Consider the following 25,831-nt stretch of genomic DNA (forward strand, 5'->3'; position numbering starts at 1 on the left):
CAAATCTGTGCTTCAATCGGTGTGTGTGGAAACTGCTTACACATGGAGCCTAGAGGGAAGTCCATTGTGTTGAATAGCTGTCCGAATGTCAATGTAACTCATCATCATTAGTAGACGACAATTCATAAACATGGTTGGCCCTCTGACACTGATGGGAAACATGAGTTGCACACATAAATGCCCACAGGGCATATAAACCTGCTTATATGATAATAAGTAAGGCAGGAATGGTGTCAGAGTATGAGAAATAGTGGGGACTGTGACATGAAAGGACCACCTATTCTTCACCCCCTCTCTCTACTGCTTTTCCCCCATGCAGACTTCATGTTGCCAGACCTGCTAATTGTTTTTTTTTTTTTCAAAACAAACAGGATATTCCTATTTTATGTGAAATCTCTCAAGCTTGATATGTTGACTTAAATTTTTAAAAACACCATATACTCAGGGTCTAAACACTTCAGAAGGCCAAATATAGGTACCTTTTTGAGACCTTGGAATTGTCTCTGGGAAGAGATCCTCCCTGCTCTCTATCTAGAGACTGCTTTTCTATAGAGTAACCTCGGAGGGTGTCTTTTATTTTTAAAGAACACTGGATTGGGGGCTGGGAGCCTGGCTAAACCAACTGTACCTGTCCTAACTGCATGATCAAGGGCATACCCTTAACTTCATTCATTCTCAGCTTTAGAGTGTATCAATTTATAATACACATCCTACCCATCTATCTCACCAATTAAATTCACCAAACTAATATTTATTTATTTTTATTTTATTGAATCTTGAGAGAGGGAGACAGTGACAGAGAGAAACATCGGTTTGTTGTTCCACTTATTTATGCATTCATTGGTTGCTTCTTGTATGTGTTCTGACCAAGGATTGAACCCACAGCCTTGGGGTATCAGGATGATGCTCTTACTAAGTGAGCTACCCAATCAGGGCACAACTAATATTTATTAAAAATGTACTTGGCCATATCCTACTGTATTTAACCCTCAGGAAGGCCTTATGAAGTAGATATTCTTAACGTATGTATAGAGATGAAGAAGCTGAGATTCTGCAAATTTTAAGGAAACTGCTCAAGGTCACAGATCTAACTAGTGATAGAATGGAAATTTGGACCAGATCTTCTGATTTTAAACTTTGCTTTTTATTGTGAAAGCAATTTAAAGTAAATAAGGAGAGACCATCCATCTAAATCATCATCCTTGTCAACAACATCATCTAGCCCCTAGATACCGAATTTACAAATAGAACTTTACCCAGGCAAGTTACTGTATCTCGCTGGGTCTCAGTGTTCTTATCTCTTAAATGGGAGGAGTAAGACTTGAGCAGAGGAAACAAATTGGCATTTCAAGGACTGTATTTAGCTAGAAGATGTCTTTGCCTTTGCACAAGTTTTTTCTGTCTGTGAAAAGACAAGTTATTGCCCTGACTGCTGTGGCCCAACTGGTTGGGCATTGTCCTGCAAAGTGAAAAGTTGCCGGTTCAATTCCTGGTCAGGGCATAGGCCCGGGATGTGGGTTTGGTCCCTGAGTGGGGCGTGCACAAGAGGCAGCTGATCGATGTTTCCCTCTCACACTGAGGTTTCTCTCCCTCTCTTTCTTCCTCCCATCCCCTCTCTCTAAAAATAAATAAATAAAATCTTAAAAAAGTTATTGAGGTACAGCTGACATAAAATAAAGCACACATATTTTAAGTGTATGATTTGATAAAATTTGACATACAAACAGACCCATGAGAATCATTACCACAATCATGACAATGAACTTATCCATCACTCTCAAAAGTCTCCTCATGCCCCTTGGTAATCCAGCCCTTGTCTCTCCACTCCTTGTCCCAGGTAACAACCGATCTGCTTCCTTTTACTGCACTTGTGTGTTTGCATTCCCTAGAGTTTCATATAAATGGAATCCTACAAGGTGGACTTTTATTGGTCTGGCTTCTTGCACTCAGCTTACCTATTCTGATATCGTTCCGTGTTGTGGTGTTTATCATTAGTACATTCCTTTTGGTAGCTGAGAAGTCTTCCATTCTGTGTAGCTCTACTAGAGTTTACTTATCAACTGAACTCCCGATGGCCATTGGGTTGCTCCAGGCTGCGGTTATTACCACTACAGCTGCCACGACAGGTCATGCATAAGGCTTTGTATGGACATGTGTTTTCATCTCTCTGTGTTGCAAGCACAGGAGTGGCGTGGCTACGTCGTTCGGACGGTGCATGTTTCAGTTTTTAAGAAACTGCCAAATTGTTTTTCAAAGTTGTACCCACCAGCAGTGTATGAAAGTTTCAGTTTCTCCTCATTCTTGTCAACACTTCAACGAGAAGCCTTTTAATTTCCCATTCTCATATGTGGGTAGTGGTATCTGAGTGTGGTTTTAATGTCAAGTTCCTTAATAACTAATGGTTTTGAGCACCTTATCTTGTGTTTATTTGCCATCTGTATATCTTCTTTGGTTCTGGGTCTGAGTTTTTTCTCATTTATATCACATTGTTTGTTTTCCTATTATTTGGTTTTGAATGTCATTTATATGCTTTATACACAAGTCCTTTATCTGATATACTACTTGCAAAAATTTTCTCTGTCTCTGGTCTGTCTTTTTTTTTTTTTTAAAGATTTTATTTATTTATCTTTTAGAGGGGAAGGGAAGGAGAGAGGGAGAGAAACATCAATGTATGGTTGCCTTTCGTGCATCCCCTGCTAGGAACTGGCCTGCAGGGAACTGGTCTGCAACCCAGACATGTGCCCTGACTGGGAATCGAACCGCGGTTGTCTGGTTTGCAGGCCCATGCTCAATCCACTGAGCTACATGTGGTCTGTCTTTTAATTCTCTTAGCAGTGTCCTATGAAGAGCAAGAGTTTTTAATTTTGCAAAAGTCAAATTTGCCAATTTATTTTTTATGTATTGTGCTTCTAATTGTTCATGAAAAATATCTGCCTACTCCAGGATCACAAAGGCTTCTTCTAAATTGTCTACATGATTTTTGCACACAATTCTATATGACTTTAAAAGTATTTGCCAAGCTTTAAAAGTTGGAAGATTTGATACAAGAAATTTGAATTTCCCGTTTCTCTCAGCAGTCGACGAGCGGAGTGGACCGGCCTGCCTTCCCACAGGAGGGTGCTCCACGGGCCCTAAGCGGTGCTCTGTCTGCCCAGGCCTCGCTGGGTTGGCCTTTCTCATTTCCATTCCCAACCACGCTGCTGTGCACGCACCGAGCCACCACCCCACCGCTGGGTGCCCTCCATAACCTTTGCCGTTTTCAGCTTTGGTGACGCTGCAGATTTTGCATTTATTATTACATATGAGCTTTCCTCCAGATTTAAGAGAGTGAGTTAACCTGCAGTGGACCTGGAATCAACCTGGAGATTCTGGAAGATTCACTGTAGTTGGTAGTATAGTCACTTCTATCTAAGAGTGAGGTTTCACAATCAGGAAGTTTTTGAAGTAGTTTAAATCTGAAAGGGATCATCTGACATAGCTGTGGGCACCTGCCTACCCCTTAAGTCTTTCTCATTTGCTTTCTGCTGTAAATTAATTTTTAAGTGTAAATATACTCTGTAAAAGTGCATATAAAAACATGCAGTTTAATGAGTTTTAAATAATATAACTATCACCCCAGTTATGATATGTAGCATTCCTATCACCAGAGAAATTTCCCTCCTGCCTGTCTCCTGTCTATCCATGGGGATAATGAAGGAGATGCTAGCTCCCCCTCTAGAGTCAACCACTAATGTAATAGAATATCAAACCAGAACTGAGTTTGACCTGTTTTTGAAACTCATTAAGCATTCTCGTGTCTTGCTGTGTCCTCTGAGCACATTTTAAAGATTTATCCATATTTGTTGCATTCACCAGTAGTTTGCTCTTTTAATCAGTGAGTAGTATTCCATAAGATGAATATGCTACATCTTATTCATTCATTCTCCTGTTCAGAGACATTAGGTTTGTTTCCAATGTTTGGAAAAAGCTGCAATGAACATTGATGCACCAATCTTTGTACTTATGCTTTTATTTTCTTTTGGGTAAATATCTTAGAGTGAAATTGTTGGACCAAAAGTAGGTACATATTTAGCTTTGTAAGAAATGTAAAAAGTTTACCACAGTGACATTTTTCACTCTCACCAGCAATGTGTGAGAAACCCAACATCACTCTCCATCCTCCCAGCATTTAGTGCTACAGTCTCTTTAATTTTAGCCATTCTAGTGGCTATGAAACAGTAGCACCTTATGATTTTAACTAGCATTTCCCTGATGACAAATGATATTGGACAGTTTTTCGTGAGCTTATGGGCCATTCACTTAAGGGTGTTTTTTGATGAGCAGGTTGTTCTCATTTCATTGACTCCTAATTTATCAATTTTCTTGTTCACAAATACTGCTACCTGTGTCCTGAGAAATCTTTGCCTGGCCCCAGTTTACAAGGAATTCATGTACATTTTATTCTAGGAGCTTTGTATTTTAATGTGTACATTTAAGCCCTAATTCATTTCAAATTAATTTTTCTTTATGATATAAGGTACAGAGCAAACTTCACTGCATTTCCCAGTTGGTATAGCACCGTTAGTGAAACTTTCTATTTTTCATTGAACTACATCTATGCCTTTGTAAGAAGAAAAATATGTCAGTATGTGTGTGAGCCTATTTGTGGATTCTTAATCTGTTCCACTGATATACTTTTCTGTTCTTATGACATATTTATAGTATTGAGTTTTTCTATCTGTGCACATGATGTAGCTCTCCTTCTATTTAGGACTTCTTTAACTTCTCTGAACAATATTTTGCAGTTTTTCAGGGCAGAGATCTTTCGATTTGTTTCATTAAATTTATTCATAGGTTGTTTATATATTTTGGTGCTATTATAGATAAAATTTATTTTGAAATTTCATTGCCAATTGTTTGTTGCTAATATGTAGCCATACAATAGATATTTGTCATTGGTCATATATGCTAAGATCTTGCTAGATTTGCTTATCAAATTTAGTAGAGGGTTTCTTAAATTGTTGTTACTGTTTTTGTTTTTTTTTGCTTTTCTGTCTGCCATGTTTCCTCCAAATAAAGGCAATGTTATTTACTCTCCCCCAGATATTTGTGACTTTTACTTCTTTTCTCACCTATGACATTAGTATAAGGTAAGAAAAATCAGTACTTACCTTAAAGTAACTTTGAATCAAAATGGTAAGAATATATATCCTTGCCTTGTCCCCCATATTAAGGGAAATATTTAATATTTTACCATTGATCATGATGTCAGCTACAGGTTTTCCTTAAACTCTTTTTTATCAGTCTGAGGAAGTTTTCTTTTACCTCTAATTTTGTGAGATCTTTCTTCTAAAATAAAAAATGGGTGTTGGATTTTTTCAAATGATTTTTCTTTAACTATTGAGCTCATTAAATAATTTTATCTTTAAATATGTTATAAACATTGATTAGATTTGTAAATTATGTTATTTTAGAATGTCAAAGCAACCTTGCATTACTGGGATAAACCCAACTTGGTCACAGTATATGATCTGTTTTATATTACTGAGTTTAATTTGTAATTATTATGTTAAAGAGTTTTATATCTAGTTCATGAGACATATTGGTTTGCATATGTCTTTTCTTAAAATATCTTTTATCATGTTTTGTTAAGGCCATAGTAGGTTATGGCCTAATTCTGCAATGACCCTTTGAAGCCCCCAAGGTGCATTACCTCATCCCTAGCTCAGAATGTCTCAGATACCTCAAGACCCCTTCGATTTTTGAATCTCCTTCTTGTAGGGTCTATGATTCATTCATCTTTGTGAGTTTGGCATACATGTGTGTGTATTAAATTTGCTTATTTTCTCTTACAGAATAACAAAATAAAATGAGTTAGAACGCATTCTTTTCTCTTATATTTTGTAAAAAAAACTTTGTGTAATATTGGTGTTATTTCTTCTCTAAGCGTTTAATAGAATTCACCTGTAAAGTCATCCTAGCTAGGGGTTTTCTTTGTGGAGAGATTTTAAAGTAAGAATTCAATTTCTTTCACAGGTGCACAGCTATTTAAGACTTCTATCAGTTGTGTTTTTCAAGGAACTGGTCCATTCATCTACATTGTTTGCCGTGTGGGCACAGAGTCACCTGTAGAAGCCCTCATTATTCTGCACTGTCTGTAGGACCTCTAATTAAATAATTTTATCTTTAAATATTATATATACATTGATTAGATTTGTAATGACATAGAGGCTTATAGTCTCTCTGTCATTATTGTGTTGGTAATTTGTAGGTTTTTTCTCTTATTTTTATTGCTCAATGTTACCAGGATTTACAAATCATATTAATATTTTGAAAGAAGTAACTTTTGGCTTCACTGATTTTTCTCTATTATTTGCCTTCTATTTAATTACATTATTATCTTGGTCCTTATTACTTTTGCTTACTTTGAGCCTGCTTTACTGCTCCCTTACTAGCTTCCTCATGTACACACTTAGATCATTATCTTAGATCTTGTTTTCTAATACAGACATTTCAAGGTGTGAATTTCTTTTTTTTACCACTTTAGCTGTATCCCTCAAATTTTTATATGTTGTGTTTTTCTTATCCTTTAGTTCACTATATTTTGTAATTTTTCTTGTGAATTGTTCTGCGATCCCAATTGTTCTTTGAACAAAGATATTATATATCTTTGATATATAAAAGTGCTGATTAATTCTCAAATTTTTATGAATTTTCTGCACATACTTTTATTATTGATTTCTAATTGACTCGGCTTGTGGTCAAAGTATATACTCTGTATTATTTTAACCTTCTAAAATCTAGTGAGATTTATTTGTTCAGCATCGTGGTCTTTCTTGATGAGATGAATGTTCTCTAAGTGCTTGAAAAGCATGTGTATTCTTCAGTGTTGGACAGAGTGTTCCATAAACATTTACTAAATCAAGTTGGTTGATAGTGTTCAAATTTTTTATACCCTTACTGATTATTTGTATTATTTTTCTATAAATTACTGAGAGAAGTATTCAAGTCTCCTGCTATGATTGTTTATTTTCTATTCTCCGTTTGTTTTGTCCATTTTGCTTTCCATGTGCTTTTAAGTTCCATATTATTAGGAACATACACATTTAGAAACATAATATGTATAAACATACAAAAATTTAGGATTTTCATGTGTTCTTGATGAACCGACACTTTTATCATTATGACATGTTTCTTTTTATCTATAGCAATACTCTCTGTTTTAAAGACTATTTTGTCTGATGCTAGTAAAGCCACATCAGTTCTCTTATAATTATTATATGTGTGGTATATCTCTTCTTATGCATTTGCTTTCAATTTGTGTTTTTACCTTTCAGCTGGATTTTACCTTTCTCACTCTTTTGAATAATGCAAATAAAGAATTTATGTTTTCCCTCCCCCTTATCTTGGACTTTGCCCCAATATAAAGGACTCTTTCACTAGGCTCATAGTAAGAGTCCCATTAAAATTTAGCTGCTATGCAGTTACTTCAGATTCCTCATGCCTAGAGACCAGTAGGCAAGCAAAGGAGTTATCATTCTGTCCCGGCACTCCGGAGTAACTGGCCCTGATCATCAGGAAGAGGATGCTATTTTTTGAACAGTGTGTCATTCTTTAGTGCACATGGCATGGTCATGCAGAACCCTAGAGGTCTATACTGTGATTCTTCTACTGAAGGCTGACATTATAATTCCATACAGCATCTTTCCCTACCACGAACACTCTGCAGTAACATATGATCTACTGGGTCATATGGGCCCAAGTAGCAGGGCCACTCACACCCCACACTGTTGTAGGTACCTTCTTCCTGAGATCAAACCTGTTCTTCAGTCAATTGAGTACCGTCCAGAAAACTGATCCTGGCCTGCAACCTGGGTAAGGTACCATGAATTTTTACAGGCAAAGCTGCTCTCTGCTTCTTGATCATCCATCCTTGGTATCGTCTGGCTTAATGCTTTGGAAAATTCCCTTGTAGGCTGCCTATATATCTTGCCCTTAGGGATACTGTGTTCTATTAAATATCATAACTCTGTGAGCCAGGCTTCCCTGCAACCTCACTGCTCATCGCAATAATTGTGTCCATGTTGCGTCTTCAGTTAAACACTTCCACCTGGTCTCTGTTTGGGGCTATTTTTATTCCTATTACTATCAACGATCCCAGTTTTGATAACAGTGTCTCTTACCATCAGCTCTGGCCTACAGAGGAGGGCCACTACTGAATGTCATGGTGACACCCGTGTCCTCCCATCATCCACCCCACTTTCTCACACCTATTTCTTGATTTCAAGTCTTTTGATTCTTTCTTTCACTATTTATCTTTATGATCTTAAATAACATATAGCTACATCTTGATATTTCAGTTTTAATGATTATCTATTGACTTTCCAGCATAAAATAAATATAACCTGTCTTTCATAATTTCCACCATCAGTATCATATACATCCCATTTTTCTGCTCTCCTGTCATAATTGATCATAATATTTTGAGTCAGCATTTGCAATATTATATGCCTGTGCAATCTCTAGCTATAGCTAAACAATATAACATACTATATTTATTTTTCTTTTTTAGCACAACTTTTTTTGGTAATCCATGCAGTTAATAATTATGTTTGTTTATTTTTCTATGCACTTATCACCAGTTCATCAAAAAAGTCTCCCTCAAAAGCCAAAGTCCCTTTCAGGCCTAAATCCACCTTAGAGTCTATCAGATGATGATTTTTCTCTCCCAGAGTCTCCAGATCTGTCTCAGTTTTGACTAATTCTTTCTGATCAGTTACTGAACCTTCTTCTTGGAACATGCTTTCATTATCATCCTGGAAATTGCTTCTGTTTCCTTATTCTTGGTTTACTTTATGAATAACTCCTGCACATCCTCTAATAGCTTCCCCGTAGGAGGTGTGTGGTAAGCTGAGCAATGGCTGCCCAAAGAACTCCAAATCCTAATCCCCAGAGCCTATGCATATGTTTCTTTACGCAGGAAAAGGGACTTTGTAGAGGTGATGTTGTTAAGGATTTTGTGATGACATTATCCTGGCTCATCCAAGTGGATCTTGAGTAATCACAAGGGTCCTTACAAGGGAAAAGGAGATGTGAAGATAGAAGCAGAGGGAGATTTGAAGATGCTACCTTACTAGCTTTGAAAATGGAAGAAGGAGCCATGAGCCAAAGAATAAAAGAAATGCAGCTCTAGAAGCTGGAAAAACCATATTCTCCCCTAGAGCCTCCAGAAGGAAGCAGCCCTGCTGACACCTTGACTTTAGCCCAGTGAACCTGAGTTTGGACTCCTAGCCCTCCAGACTAAGGGGCTAAATATGTATTGTAAAGCCGAGTTTCAGTAATTCATTCAGAGGCCAAAGGACACTAGCACAGGGCACACAGGAGATACTTCTGAGGCTTTGCATGTCAGCAAATTTTCTTCTCTCACTGCAAATGATAATTTAGCTGAGAACTGTGAGTAGAAAATACATGTCCTTCAGAATTTTGAAAGCATTTCTTCAGGGCTTTTCATTTCAACCATAATAATTATTTCTAATTTCCAGGATTATTGGTGCTCATTCCATCTTCCTCACCTTCCCTGTGCCCTCCCACATCCTGTCTTTGTTTCATAAAAACAGTATCTTCACTTATCTCTGCGAATATATGAATGACAGAGTGTGTGTGTGCAAGTTTTCTTTTACCTAGATAGTCTATTCCTTTCAAGTTGCTTTTTTTATTCTTTATTTTTTAAAAATCCTCACCCGAGGACATATTTATAGATTCCAGAGCGACAGAGAGAAAGAGAGAGGGAGGGAGGGAGAGAGAGAAGAAAGGAGGGAGTGAGAGACAGAGAAACATCAATAGGTTGCCTCATGTACACACCCTGACTGGGGTCAAGCCCGAAACGTAGGTATGTGCCCTGACTGAGAATCAAGTCCATGACTCTTTGGTTTACAGAATGATGCCGCATCCAACTGAGCCACACTACCCAGGGCATTTATTGCTTATTTTTATCTCTGTCTTTTAATGTTTAAAACCTTTCCTCTGATGCTGGCCTTTGGCCATTGGATGTACAATATTACACTGAAAATGGATTGAGCTGTAACTGACATACACTAAACTGGAATTATTTAGTGTACGGTTTGATGAGCATGTCAGTTGTTAGCTTGTTGCTCTCAGTTCTGTCTGATTGCACCCTTCAATATATGCTCTAAGATAAACAAGGGACTTTCTTCCAGCATTTCTCCCTTAAAGTGAGCCTTTTCAGCAGCAGGCTCTGGAGAGTCACTGCAGGAGGAGGAGGCTTCTCGTAGTTTCCTGCATGGGCTAAGTGGTGAGAGAGTGAACATTAGTAGGGGCTGCCCCAGCACAGGTCCCGAATCCAATCTCTGTGCCACCTTCTAGCCTTGACCTGGTGGTAATCTTTTTTTCAGCCTTCTCAACATGAAAACCGAAGCCCCAGTATGGCTTGCCTGCAGCATCCGGTGGCTCGGAGGGTCACACACTGAGTAAGTTCCTACAGCTCAACTTTGACTCCAGGGATTGGCGGGCGCAGAGCTGCCGCTTCCTCGGCAAGCCCCCACTGTTCATACACTCTGAGGGCTTCCTGTCCACACCAGCACCCAGACTCTCACTGCAGGCCCTGCCACTAGTTGCCCTCCCCCGCCTGCTCTCCAAACTTCTCCACTGTCTGGTGGGTTGTACCATACCTTAGCCGACGAGGTCTGGACCCCTCCTGAGTCTGTCCTTCTTAGAGCGCTCTCCCTTGGCGCCAGGGTACCATGTAGATTTCCTTGTATCTTATAGTTACTCTTTTGTCACTGTTAATAATTTTTTCTATTAAATTTCTCCTGCTTAGCCTACTGTGTGATTTCTATCTCTTGACTAGTCAAGAGATAGAAACTACTACAGTGAGTTTTTTAAATACATAAATTAAAATTGTTTAATAATTTTTAAAGATTTCATTTCTTTATTTTAGACAGAGGGGAAGGGAGGGAGAAAGAGAGGGAGAGAGGAAAGAGAGGTTGCCTCTCATGCACCCCCTACTGGGGACCTCACCTGAACTGCAACCCAGTCATGTGTCCTAACTGGGAATCAAACTGGTGACTCTTTGGTTCACAGGCCTGCACTCAATCCACTGAGCCACATCAGCCAGGGTGAATTTAAATTTTTTTGTTTATTGATTTGAGAGAGGGAGAGAGATATTGATTTGCCACCCCACCCATTCATGTATTCACTGGTGGACTGTTGTATGTGCCCTGACTGGGAACTGAACCTGCGACCTTGGTGTATGGGGACAATGTTACAAGCAACTGAGCTATCTGGCCAGGGCCTGCTATAACGAGTTCTGACACATGTATACAACTGTGAAACTATCACCACAATCAATACCGTTAACCTATCTACTACTTCCATGAGGTCCTTATGCCTATGTGGTGTCCATCCTTCCATTTTCCTACCCCCAGGTAAATAATGATATGTTTTTTTGTCACTATGGATTAGTTTGCATTTTCTGGAATTTTATAGAAATAGAATCATGTAGTCTATGTTCTTTTTTAAATTCTGGCTTATTTCACCCAACACAATTATTTTTATATTCATCCATGTTATTTTATATATTAGTAATTTATTCTTTGTTATCGATGAGATGTATATCATTGTATGGATGCACCAGAGTTAATCAGTTTACCTGTTAGTGGACATTTGGGTTGTTTTCAATTTTTATCCATTACAAATGGAGTTGCTCTAAATTGGCACATGAAAGTCTGTATGGACATAATGTTTTCGCTTGTCTTGGGTAAACACTGAGAAGCCAAGTGGCTGGATCGTAGTGGGGATGTAGGTTTACCTTTCAACTGCAAAGCTATTTTCCAAAGTGACTGTACCATTTTACATTCTCATCAGCAAACCTGAAAGTTCTAGTTGCTCTACATCATTGCCAACACTTGGTTCATCTTTTTAATTTGAACCACTCAAGGAGGTATGCGGTGGCATCTCATTACAGTTTTAGTTTGCATGTACCTAATTATTAATGATGTTGAACAGCTTTTCATGTATTTCCTTGCCACCTGTATATATTCTTTGGTGGCATTTATTAAAATATTTTGTCTTAAAAAATTATGTTGTCTTCTTTTTATTGAGTTATAAGTGTTCTTTGTATATTCCAGATGGAAGTCCCTAATCAGATGTATTTTTTGCAAATATTATACCCCAGTCTATGGCCTATCTTTTTATTTTCATAATAATGTCTTTTTAAAAGCAAAAGCTTTTAATTTTGAAGAAGTCTAATTTATCAGTTTTTCTTTTACAGTTCATGGCTTTGTGTCTTCTTTAACAAATCTTTGCCAAACCTAAAAATCACTAAGATTTTCTCCTTGTTTCCTTTCAGAAGTTTTATAGGCTACAAAATCTTGGTATTCGTTTTGCCAACAATCCCTTACCATCCCTGAACCTCTTGTTAGTGAACGTCTGATGATGATACTAGGCTGAGAAGATGCCACCCGCACACAGCACCTCAGAGATGGACAAGAAGAGCACAACACGGGGGGCCCCAGCAAAGCCAGTTTGTCTTTCTATCCCCCCTTCACCTGCTATACACAGGGGTCTGTGAAACTAATGAAACCAGGCACATGAAACCAAGACTGAGCTAGAAATCCAGGCCGTGTGATCTCTAAATGTATGCCCCAATCTGACCCCACACTGTAGAGGTTTATAGAAAAAAAGAATAATAAACAATTCATTGAAAAGGCAGCATGACAAACACTGTGTTGAGACTTTTATGTTCAGGGTATAAAGTATAATTATTTTAAACTCAAAATGCCTTTATACAGTTGGCTCTATTACTGTATCTTTTTTATCTGAGAATGTTACATTATAAACAAATTAAATAACTTGTGCTTATCACTTTGTCAGGTCTGTTTACTGCTAGAGCTCATGTTCTTAGTCACTTCTAATAATGGCTGAAGAATATTGGCTGCTTGCTGCCTGAGAGGCACTGCGCTAGATGCTTTACGAACATGAACCACTTTAACCTTCAGAGCACAGATAGATGGTAGGTATTACCATTAGGCCTCTTTACAGATGAGAAAACCGAGGTAGAGAGACCTAAAGTCTCATAGCTACTAAAAGCTGGACCTGGATTTGAATCCATACAATCTGGGCTCCTGAGGTTCCCTCACTGATAACCATCATGCTACATAGTTTTTTTCAAGAAGGATGAATGTCTGTATTTATTGGGTACATCAAATGCATTACCCAAATGAGTTTCTCCCTCCCACAACTTTTTGAAATGTAAGGTAGCTTTTTTTTAATGTTCTCCTTGACACCTGACTCCGTCCTGTTTCTGTCACTGCCCTATTTCTTCTCCTCCTTTCCGGTGTGACTTACCATGGCTGTGCCTTCTGTGTCCACAGTGGTAACACACAGCCACGGGTGTACTAGTTGGAGAGGCCGGAGCGGGTGGCTGCCTCCCTCAGCAAAAACTTGAGCCAGGACCTTCTGAAGAGAGCAGCCCCTCCAGGATTCCATAACCCCTTTGCATCCATGGCTAGTTTGGTTAAGGGGAGGGCAGAGCCATAAGAGGCTTGCGAGAGGACAATTTCAATTGCTTGTCGCTTCTCACACATTCCACCTCCTTGACGCGAGGCACTAGAGTTGTAGTGTAGAAAGAGATTTGACTTGGGCTTGAGTCCTCTCTTTTGGCCACAATTTTGTGACTTTGGGCATTTCTAACCTCATTTCACTTTAGTTTCTTTGTAAAAAAATGGCAACAAGACTGACTTAAGTAAGCTCATGTATGTAGATAGTATAATAATGTCTACCATTTATTAAGAGCCTACTCTGTGCCAGATTCTTATAATAGAACTTTATATAAGTTAACTCATTTGTCATTCACAAGAGTATCAGTAGGTACGATTATTGTCATCACCATTCTACAGATGAGAGACCGAAGCACAGAGGGGCAAAGATATGCACCCATGGTCACTCAGCAGAGACCGGAGAAGCTGGGTTATAAACCTGGGCAGCCTGATTCCAAGCCTGTTCTCTGAAGCACTGGCATTTACTCAACTTGCATAAGTATTTTCTTTATCTTTAAAAAAATGTTTTTTTCAACATCTTTTAAAAAAAGATTTTACTTATTTTTTAGACGGGGGGAGGGAGAGGAAAACAGAGGGAGAGAAACATCAATGTGTGGTTGCCTCTCAAGCTTCCCCACACTGGGGACCTGACCTGCAACCTAGGCATGTGGCCTGACTGGGAATCGAACCGGTGACCCTTCGGTTCACAGGTTGGCACTCAGTCCACTGAGCCACACCAGGCACGAAGAACCTTTTTTAACCTGCCCTTTAGGAATGAGCATGCTATAGGATCTGGGACAACTGAGGCAGTGCTTACCCTGGGCTTCACTGGTGGATGTAGGTTCCAGTTCTGGCTCTGGCCAGCTGTGTGACTTTGGGCAAGGAATTTTCACCTCCCTGAGTCCCACGTTTCTCCTTTATAAAATATGAAGGGGGTATTGTAGTTAATTTCCAAGGCCCTTTCCAGCCGTCACATTCCTCACGTCTATGATTCTGTGATTAAGTTCCTGGAAGGTTTAAGTACTGATAAAAGTGCCATTAAGTTCTGTATACTCAGCTCTGGCAGCCACTGTTACCTAAGATACCTGGGGTGGGGGTTGGGGCTAGGGTGGGTGGAAGGGGAAGCCCTGTGTCGCCTCTGTGTGTTGTACTGTAGATCATGGAACTGCTCAGCAATGTGCAGTGCAACTGAGTTTACTCTCATTTCTGGGCCATGGTATATTGCAGCTGACCATCAAAGATAGTTTTCCAACAAGAGAACTTTGTGCAGTAAGTTCCTCAGGCAAGTAACTGGAGATAATTTAGACAGGACTGAATGAGTCTCAGGCAGAGAAATTTGGAGGACAGACCTATCTGGGCGATGAACTAGTTGACCCAAGGCCTCTTTGTCTATCATTCCTTGACCTCAGGTCAGAGTGATAGAAGAGGGGAAGCTGCTAAGGCAGTTACGGGTACTCCTGCCCTGAGGTCTGGGAGAAGAATAAATGACTGTTTGTCCTACATGCTTTAGTCATTCACCTGCCTGAAGGCAGAGGGCTGTGACTCTCTGACCTGCTGGGACATACTTTGGGCTACCAAGTCCTTGCTTTCAATGAGGTGACTGCTCATTATAAAATCCCAAAGTTGGGTTATTAGAGGCTATTGTTGCAGCAGTGACAGCCACCGCCTGCCACTTGTTATATGCCAGGCTCTAGCCAAGAACTTTTAGCTCCATTAAGATAAAGAGACTGAGTCTCGGCTTGGCCACCCACTGTCTACATGACAGTGGGCAAGTCACTTGCTTTCTTTTTGCATTTCAATTTCTAAAACTGTAATATGGGGATAACCTATGTAAAAGCGCAAGGTAGTATAGCATCTTAGGACTTTTTGTGAAGATAGATGGCTATTTCAATTTGATCCTCTATATTTATTACGTTACTTAGGCCTCCTACATCTTTGCACATTTGTGTGTGTGCACACACAGACCTACAGGGTCCAACAGAAGTAAAGCTTGCTTGAGTGTGGTCTGTAGAGTATGTGGATGTCTCCCACGGGGTGGACAGCCATTTGAACATTTCACCTAACTTGTCGGATGGTGAGCTTGAGTGTGATATTGTTATGTTGCAGAATTGCATGCTTATAATTCTGTAATAAAAGATTTTGTCATAAAAAGGGGCATTATTTGTGCTGGACCCTTTGTATATATTTGTCCAGCTGCTCTGCCATGGACAAAGGGAAACACTGGAGTCTCCTACTCACACCATGTTTTTGTCAGTTTCTCCTGGTTTAGCTTTACAGATTTTGTGATGTATAAATATTGGCGACAGTTTGATTTTTCCTGGGGAGAGGGCCCTTGATCATATAAAGTGGTGAGTACCTGCTATATTCCAGGCTCTGTACTAGGTTCTGAGGAGGCAAAAGCAATAGAGGCACCAGGGGGTCTTGCCCTGCAGGACACTGAGAAGCCCACAGTCTACGGATCAGAAGAGTTATGAGCAAATGCACACGAAGTGCTAGGCCAATACAAGGTATTCAATAAGTGATCCATGGTACTCACCACTTTACATGTTCAAGGGCCCTCTCCCCAGGAAAAATCAAACTGTCGCCAATATTTATACATCACAAAATCTGTAAAGCTAAACCAGGAGAAACTGACAAAAACATGGAGGAGACTCCATGTGTTTGGAGACTCCATGTTAGTAGGAGACTCCAGTGTTTCCCTTTGTCCACGGCAGAGCAGCTGGACAAATATATACAAAGGGTCCAGCACAAATAATGCCCCTTTTTATGACAAAATCTTTTATTACAAAATTATAAGCATGCAATTCTGCAACATAACAATATCACACTCAAGCTCACCATCCGACAAGTTAGGTGAAATGTTCAAATGGCTCTCCACCCTGTGGGAGACATCCACATACTCTACAGACCACACTCAAGCAAGCTTTACTTCTGTTGGACCCTGTAGGTCTGTGTGTGCACACACACAAATGTGCAAAGATGTAGAAGGCCTAAGTAACGTAATAAATATAAAGAGGATCAAATAGAAATAGCGATCTATCTTCACATTCTGAATACAGAAAAGTCCTTTCTTTCTGGAGACTATGGAACATTGACAAAAACTGACCACAGAGAAATCCTTGGCAAATCAATCTCCAAAGGGAAGCAATACAGATGACTTTGTTTTCAAGGCAATGAAAGTAGAAATTAAAGACAAAATGGGAAAATATAAATCACTTGAGTCAAGGAGGCAATCAAAAGGGAAATGGTATGATATCAATAAATACTCAATTACCCACCGTCACACTGCTAACAGTGGCAGAGCTGCCTGATATTGCTGGAATCTGGGCCTCTTAACTAAGCCATTCAGCCACGAACTGGTTTGCAACCCAGGGCAAGTCTTTCCGGAGCCTCAGTTTCCCCTTCGGTCAAAAGGCCTCGAGGGCCTGCTGGGCTCAGGTCCCCTCGCAGGTTAAGGCGTGGTGGGGGAGGGGAGGTGGGCGTGCGAGACCGATGGAGGGACGACTTTCTGGGAAGTCGTAGGGTGTGGGTGTTGAGAGGCGGCAGCAGAGGGCGCTGGGCCGCCGGCCTGGGCCCACGTCTGCCATTGGTTCGGGCTCGGGCTGAAGAGTTGGTGGAAAGTGACAAGTTGAGGGAGGCTGAGAGCAAGAGAGGGAGCGCGAGGAGCAGGAGGAGCAGCCGCCGCCGCCGCCGCCGCCACGGACGGAGCCCCTGACCACAGCCCGAGGGCGCAGGGCTTGCTCTTCTGAGTCCGAGCTGGGGAGACTCGCCCTCCGCTGGAGCGACAGGGGCAGTCCGGGACTGACCGGCCGTTGAGACCGGGGCTGGGGAGCCACCGCGCTGACCGGGTCTTGAGGCTGCGGGGCGGAGGCGAGGGAGCAGGTTAGAAGGACAAAGAACTTTGCCGACGCCCCCGACATCCTGCGGGGAGAGCATCCGGGACGAGGTGGCTGGGATCCCGGGCAGAGCCCGTGGATGTTCTGCGCGTGGCCTGGGAGCCGCCGCCGCCAGAGGAGGAGGAATGCACCGGCCGCGCCGCCGCGGGGCGCGCCCGCCGCTGCTGGCGCTGCTGGCCGCGCTGCTGCTGGCGGCGCGCGGGGCCGCTGCCCAAGGTAAGAGAGGCGTCCGCCACCGCCCTAGCCCACCCGGCCCGCGGCCACCCTCCCGTCGGCCAGCCCGGCACTGGGCACTGGGAAGAGCTGCGCCCGCCTGGGGGGCGGCCGCAACCCGTCGTGGTTCTCGCAAAGGCGACTCCGAGTGCTGGAGAGGCCGGCGAGGATTCGCCCTGGAGCCCAGCTGCGGGCCGGGGGTGCGCCCCGGCACTCTTTCCTGGGCGCCCACCAGCACTTGGCAGCGCTGACAGCATGGAAGGGGTGGGTTTAATGGGGCGATGGGGCACTTCCGTGCTATTCGCCCCCCCACCCCCAGCTCTAGCTGGACCCTTGTGGGTGTTCAGGCAAGTCTATCCTAAATAGCAGCCATCCCGGAAGGCGCGGTCCAGGAGGGAGTTTGTATTTTCCGTGGTTTCTGCGAGAGCCTTAGGCTATCCGCAGACGGACCCAAACAAAAGCCCTGTCCTCTTGGACTCTGGCGGCCTCGCCTCTCCCCTGGCCCCCGGCTCTTCAGCCTTCTGGAGGGTCACGAGGGAGGCCACAACGTGTATGCTGCCGCTGCCACCGCCACTTTGTGCAAAATGTGCTGTCAGAGGCGGCCTGCTGCTTCTGAGTGCTCTGAGTGTGCACGTGTGTGTGTGTTACAAACTAGGGAGGAAAAGCCATCTAATGCATACTTGATTTTGGTAATCTCCAAGGACAATTGCAACAGTTAGAGAAAGACTCCGCCGAGAGCCCGAGCGTCTTAGTTCTCTGCGGGAAGCTTGGATCCTTGCTGCGTCTGAGCCGGTACACAATGAGAGGGAAGAGCCCGGCTGCGCCTGTGGAGACAACCGATTCATTCTTTGGAGGTTGGAGGGGGAAAGTTGATTAAAGTCTCCAGGGTCCCGGGCCTCACTTTTAACATGCATCCCTTGAGGGGGTGCTGGAGCCCCCAGATTCTTTCCTTCCCCATTCCCAGCCCAAACCCGTGCGGATAAGTGTTCTCTGCTCTTTTATCATGCATCATTCATTTTTTAAGTTACCGCTGTGTTTAGGAAAAGAATAGGCTCTGGCTGTTTTGCAGTTGAGGGAAAAAGATCTATTCACTATGGTTTTAGAATTAGTTTTTGCTAATACCTAGCTAATAATTTTCATGATAGGAAACACTCCGGAAGGAAGTTGTGTGTGCGCATTTTGATTTCTTAGAGATATTTTTGGGGAAGTGGGAACCACGTTTTTTGAGGATGATTCTAAAACTGATCCTCTAGTGAGGTTGTTCTAATCCGCAGGCTCCTGGGATAAATACAGCTTCTAATTGCAATTAAGATGTACATCACTTGAGAGTGCACCTTCGTGGTGAAAATCCTAATGAAATGTAAACTGTTTGGTCACATGGATGTTTGCTTCCCTGATGCTGAACATCTGGCCCCATGCCACAACACCTGGGTGAAAAGTGAAAAATGGGCCAGGCTGCAAAATCGTGTAAACATCCTGCTGATGTCAGGCTGCCCAGCAAATTCAGGTGGAGATGACCAGGTGATTCTTGCTAAGGTGGGGCTCCTACTTTCGGGCCTTGATTGATCTGGTTATATCCCCTGCCCCACTGCTTTACTCCTCTATACCTTTCACCAGTGGTTGCTTTTAGATCATGGGGGGTGGGGTGGGGTGGGGTGGTGTGGGGAGTGCACCTTCCTGTGGCTGTCTCCCTTTAAATAAATATCCACGCTATGATTTTGCTGAGGGTAAGACAATTTTGTTATCAGCAGTCACTCAAATCCTGTTTTGTTTAACTGCCTGTAGGCTTTAAAATTTTTTAAATAGTATTGCCTATTCCAGACTCTTCAGTGATGTGCTCAAATCTATTATTATTGCCTTATTTTGTTGTCTTAGGAATCTCTTCCTAAGACTCTGTGCATACCTGATCTTTTCTCTGGAGACAAAGCTTCCTGTGGGTCTCAGATTTACTTTCTTGTCTGATCCAAGATGTCTAAGGTAACTCAGTGGCTCAGGAAATCAGCTTAAAGGGGAGATGTATTTCATTTATTTATTTTTTAAAAATCTCAGCATTTCTATTATCATTTTGCTATCTTGTTAGCCAGGAGGAGAAAAACCTTTACATTTATTTTTTCTGGTGTGTGCATTGTTGATTTCCTCACCCATCACCCAGAGCTAAACCTCTCCAAGAAGCTGAAGGCCAGAGCTCAGGAACCTTCCTGGGTCTTTCTCGGAATCCTGTAGATTCTGTGGTTTGGCTACATATAGTCAGAGGGAAGTGACCTGCTGCTGTGTTCGCTGTCATTTTGTAAACCTTCCAATGTTATTTTAGTAGGTGTCTGTCCTGTCTACCTTTAGAATAGGAGTGTCTTCAGGGTAGTAACAGTGAAGGCCAAGTCAGCCACCCACCTTTATTGGAGACTCCTGCGAATACTCCGAGACAGAACCACACAGAAGCCCAATAACCAAACCGAGTCTGGTGGTGGGTGGAAAAATACTGAATTTCCAGTATCACTTCTGTGTACTTGGTTATTTGCTACCCTGATATTCTTCTGATATCAGATATTATCTTTCTGATATTAGAAGTCCTTTTAAAAGCTCAACTTTAGTCTGTAGTTTCCTCTCCATCTCCTGCATGGTGGGCATAGATCTCAAATTAGATTCGAAAGCTAGAAAGTTAGTAAATGGTATGTCACTTGCATCCATTAGTGTTCAATTTGGCTCTGGTTTGATGGTGACCACACACTCCATTTCAAATACTTTTGAAAATTTTGCTCAGCATCCTATGGAGAATGGAATGCTCTGTAGACTCTATGTATATTGATGTAAATGTTTATCTTCATATGAATGGCATATGTGTACACACAGATAGTATGTGGTCCATAGATTTTTGCTGAACAAGTGGAGAATAACTTTTTTGGATCATATGTAACATTGTGGTGTTATTTGCTTTCCTAGTAAAAATGCAACATAGCACCTTTTCAAGGATTTTTCTTTTTCTTGCCCTATTTTCTAGTAGGGAAGGAATGCAGCACAACTTAATAGTAGCGCTTATTGGTTATTAGCACAGTCATTGGCGATAATAGACCTGGGTTTGAATCTTTCCTCTGCCACGCACTGGGTATGTCGATTAGTTTTTCTGAGCCTTACAGGATTATTATCTGAGCGTTAAGTGGGACCACATATGTCACTGTTGGAGAAGAGCACCCGGTCTTCTACTTGGGGTACCTGAACTTGAGGACATATGGGGCTCCAGAAATAATATAGAGAATTTCATGTGCATTTTTGTGGTTTTATGTTTTTTAGCTCTTATTTGATTTTCTGAGAAAATTGCAACCCCCAAAGATAGGAACCATTGATTTGGGGGCCTTTGCCCCCTGGAGCAATGAGTTGCCTTCCTGGGTAGGTACACGGAGTTGAGGGTCGGTGCTGTGCCCTGGGCCTTGGCCCAGACGCGCACAGTCTGCGGAACCTCTACCTCTCCTCACGTTCTAGTTTCCATCTCGCCAGGCCGGCTGCTCCTGGGCCTGGGAGAAGCTGAAGAACGGTGCCAAGTCCTTTGACCTCCACTAACAATGTAATTCCCCAAACCCAAGCATTCTGAGATGCTTCTGTTAGTACAATTTATTTAACAAACACTTGTGTTTGGGCAAGTCACCATTTTAAGCATTGTGCAAGTATTAACTCACTGAATCCTCACAACAACCCTATGAAGGAGATGGCATAAATAGCTCATTTAAATGTAGGCACAGAGAGGTTAAGTTATTTTCTTAAGGTCACAGGGCGGGGAAATGGCTCTGTTGGACTTACAAGCCCTGAAAGGCCACCGCTTTTTATCTTAACTGCTGTCTTAGTCTCTTCTGGGTTAAGTCTTAGAATTTACATTCTCCTTATGAATGGGCCAAAGGTGCCTTTTCCCCAGGTTTCCAAGAGCAGCAAAGGACTTTTTCTTAGCCATATCTAGAAGTTACAAGAAATAATTGGAGACAGGCAGTTTCAATTTTCCTTCCTGCGCTGGAGTTCCCTGAGCCCGTGTTGCTATAACTTAGAGATGGACCTGAAGGGCTCCAGTGCTCTGCACCTCTGGTCAGGAGGAATTACATTGTTGTAACAAATTGCAATTTTGATGAGGTTTGAAAAGTGTGTCTGGTGGTTCCTTCCAACCAGTGATGAGATATAGTTTGATGAAGTGCCTTTGTATTTGCCATCTTGGTTGTGGACTGAGTAGGGGTGATTTATTAGAGTGCTCTCTGGTGGGACATCCGGCTCGCCAGCTCCACAGTCCCGATGTGGACCAGACCCTGGCAAATCCAGCCGCAGCTGGGAAACGCTTAAGTGTCGAGGCTTCTTTTTGGAACAGAAGGGCCTCAGCTTGGCCTTACCTATTCCCTGTGGGGTGACAGGAGGGACTGTTCTGCAGACACACGAAGAGAAAGAGGCTTCTAGGAGTCTGAGAAAGTTCTCTGGAGTTGAGGGGGAGGGGATGGCGGGAGTGGGGGGGGGACTCTTCGAAACCCTTAACTAAATGCAGCTGCTTGTTACATGGAGCCTGACTTGCATGCCAGGAATATCTAAAAAGCTAACGAATACAAAATAAAAATAAACAGCAGTAAAAAGACTCTCTCTTTGTTGCAGTAAGCTCGGTTGGGGTTTTCAGTTTGTTTAGGAATGGGATAATTGCGGCATCCACTTTATTTTGGTAAGGCAGTGAAACGTGGATTGATGTTATTGTCATTGCGATGCTACCACCACCTGAACTTTTTCCTTCACACCTCCCCCCTCAGAGGGCCGGGCATGGCCATCCGAGGGGAGTGAGCCTCAGACTGCCGCCCCCGAGTGAATTACATTGGAAGAGGGCAGATAATTTAATGGGATAATCTTGGCAGGGCCAGCAGATTTCACACCCCATCTCTCACTAATAGAAAGGCAGTAGAAGGCTACAACATCCTCAGATGAAAATAAAAGGCTCTGCTTAAGAGTAACTGTCTGTCCATAAATAAGGTTCTGTGGAGTTTTGATCCCAAAGCTGTTATTAAATACTGATAAGCCAAGCCTTGTAATGTTTGGCCTTCTTACATTTCCTTCTCCCCCCCCTTCTCTCCGTAGAACCATAGATTTTTTTTTTTAAGAGGGGAAAGGGACCTAAAAGAGCAACCAGTCCAAACTGTTTATTTTCTCAAGTATTTCTATACAGAAAGGACCTTCTTTTAATAGTCATTTAAAGAAGCAGTATGGAATCACAGAAATAGAATGGGCTTTGAACCTGATAGATGAAGGTTTGAATTGGGGCTTTGCTGCTCACTGGCTGTGTGACCTTGGGCAAAGTTCTGTGACCTTCTGGGCCTCAGTTTCCTTCTCTGCAAAATGGGGCTTGCCATGATGTATGACTTCCAGAGCTTTGTGATGATTAAAGGAGATAATGGATATGAGGCCCCTAGCAGCTCCATGGACCTGATAAACATGCGGTCTGACCACCTCCGTTCTTGTATCAGGGGCTTGCTGGAAAAGTTAGAAAGTGTGGCTCCTAAACAATGATCATTATGCTGTGAGAGATGAACCAAGACTCAGAGATGCAGCAATTTTCACAGTATTTTTAGACTCAAGTGTTGTGTTTTACAGGGAGCCTATAGGCACTCTAGGACTGAACAGTACCCGGGCCAGTGCTGGGGACCTGGATGGGAAGAGATTCCACAGTGCAGTTATGCAAAGCCCTAAAACAAAGGCTTTTTTCAGAACAGCGAGCTCTTTGGGGAAGAGCAACCTCTCCCTGGTGCTTGGTGTGATTCCAGAATCCTGCAATGGGGAATGTTACATTTCAGAGACCTCCACTCGTAATCTGACCGTTTTTTAGCTCCGATATCCAAATAATCTTGCCGAGCACAACTTGAAAGAGAAGGATAATGGCCGGAGGAAGGAATCCTGAGGTGTCTGTTAGCCATTTAAAATTTCTGAGTACAAAAAAAAAGTTCCTGTTTCCCAAAGAGAGAAGAGTAATGAAGTGTGTGGGAAGGGACAAGGGAGATAAAAAGAATTTCTAAAATCTGTGACAAGGTTTGTGTTTGGTTATTTTTATTTTTATTTTTCAACAGTAAAGCTTGTCATTCAACTAACAATACACAACTGACCAGATATACAACTGACATTTATTGCATATTTATTGTGTGCAAGATATGGTGTTAATGCCCAGAAATAAAACATTACCCCTGCCTTAAAGGAGAGACGGAGGGGGACATTCTTACCTTTGAAACAAACCACCAATGTGCCAGGCATAGTTCTTCATAGATGGTAGGCTTATATTTCCTAGTAGTCATTTGAAGTTGCACTTCTAATCCCATTTTACAGATAAGGAAATTGAGGCTCAGGAAGGTAAGTTTCTTGGCTAACCTCACAACTGTTAAGGTTGGATTTGGTATTGAACACGGACATTTGAACGCAGGTGTTTGACTCACAAAGGTATGCTCTGTTCACTGTCCTTGGATTACAGTTGGGGAGGCAGAATGAACAACATGGACCTCCCCCTGCCAACTAGCTCTCTCACAGATAAATTATAGGAAAGGGTTGTGAAAGAAGTACTATGGGAACACAGAGGTGGGAGACAAGAATTCTCACCTGGGGAATTAGGGAGTCAGGAGGAAAACATTCGTGTCTTTCTGAGACTTACTGTGAAGATGCAGTGAGGTGATGTGGAGAAGATGCTCAGTACCATCCACAGGCACAGCGGGTGTCGGCGAGTGTTCTGCTGGAGGTGTGCAGTCAGAGAGAGGCCTGCTCAGGGCTCATCTGCCTCCAAAGCCATGTCCTCTTAATAATTCTGCTGTGTTCCTTTTCAACAGCCATGTGGTTGTTGGCAGAGTAGGTGGCTGTGCAGTCTCCAGATGGAAGGGAGGACACCAAGACAGTTTTTCTGGTATCTTCCCCACTCGCGCTAATCCAGATTTTTGGACTCAGCGCTGCTTTGGGTGTGGGAGAGGATTTGCACAGGTGTGAATTTGGAGAGAATAACAATTCCTAGTCATAAACCATAACATTTCTGGAACTCTGGTCATAAAATACCACGTTCCCCATTTATGTACTGTTCATGCATTGTCTCTGTGCTTACTATGAGCCAGTATTTTGTTAGCCACTGGAGATACAAAGGCTAGGCCCTTGCCTTGGAGGGTTTTTCAAATGGCAGATCTATGGTAGAGATTGCTAACTGGTCACCAAATCTATGTCCATCTCTTTCCTGGACCTATGGCTAGACTACATTTCCCAGCTCCCTTGCAGTTAAGTAAGGTCATGTGACTAGATGTTAGCCAATAGTATGAGATTGGAAGCAATGAGTGTCACTTATCTGTTCAAACCATCAAAAACTACCTGGGCAGGATTGGTATGATCCTGAACATGGTATTCCTAGAAGCCATGTCTTGATGCTACAAGACAGAAACAGCCCGGAACCCTCCCTCAGTCACTGCACAGTGGAAGCCACTAGCCAGCCCATACTTGTTTTGGTTTTATGTGAGCAAGTAATAAACTTCTCTTGTACTAAAGGCTGGAATTTTGGGTTTTACCAGTTACAACTGCTAGTGTTACCTTAACTAAATATATACATATATATTTATATGTACCACGGGGTCATTTTCTCGGGTGAGGACCAGCATTTTTTAGATAGAATATAATAGGAATAAGAAATACCAGAGTGCACTACATTATTAAGGGGAATATTGTTTTGGAAAACTTGAGCCTCAGTTCTGTACAGGCTGATTTGGGGTATTACTGGGCTCCCACGATCAAAAGTTTGAAAGCTACTGTTCTAGTGGAGGCAGACAAGTCAACAGCTCTGTACAGTGGAGCGTGGTGGTTAGCTGTGGCAGACGTGGTTACGTCCCCGTGCTGTGGAGACTCAGTTGAGGAACTGCCTAGAAAGCAGAGATGGCACAGGGGGTCGCTTTTCCAGTCACTTGGTATCAGCTGCCTGTGGTTCAGTGAGAAGGGTTCGTTTTTTCCAGTCACTTGGTGTTGGCCACCAGTGAGGAGAATTCTAAGGTTTTTCCGGGACCTCTGGGCAGGAATGTGTGGTCTGGTGGCAGCATCTGCCCTGGATGTGGGGAGGAGGAGTAGAGGCTCAGGCTGGTTTGCATCTGACCCCTCCACATGGAGTCTGGGCTCCTGCCAGTGACTTAACCTGCTTCCCACGTTTTAGGGCACACGTACAGTGTCTTCAGCACT

The 25,831-nt window shown here is 42.4% G+C and overlaps 1 protein-coding gene across 1 annotated transcript in view; it reads left to right on the forward strand.

Moving 5' to 3' along the window:
* The first annotated feature begins 17,137 nt into the window (after nucleotides 1–17,137).
* Nucleotides 17,138–25,831, forward strand: part of ROR1 (receptor tyrosine kinase like orphan receptor 1) — a 378,093-nt gene continuing 369,399 nt past the window's right edge. Inside the window, exon 1 of the mRNA XM_053655609.1 lies at nucleotides 17,138–17,647. Coding sequence (XP_053511584.1) covers nucleotides 17,557–17,647 — 91 coding nt within the window. The 5' untranslated portion in view covers nucleotides 17,138–17,556. The remainder of the gene's footprint in view (nucleotides 17,648–25,831) is intronic.

The sequence above is a fragment of the Artibeus jamaicensis genome, unplaced genomic scaffold (genome assembly GCF_021234435.1).
Source record: "Artibeus jamaicensis isolate MK-2021 breed Jamaican fruit bat unplaced genomic scaffold, CSHL_Jam_final scaffold_1019, whole genome shotgun sequence".
Taxonomy (NCBI): Eukaryota; Metazoa; Chordata; class Mammalia; order Chiroptera; family Phyllostomidae; genus Artibeus; species Artibeus jamaicensis.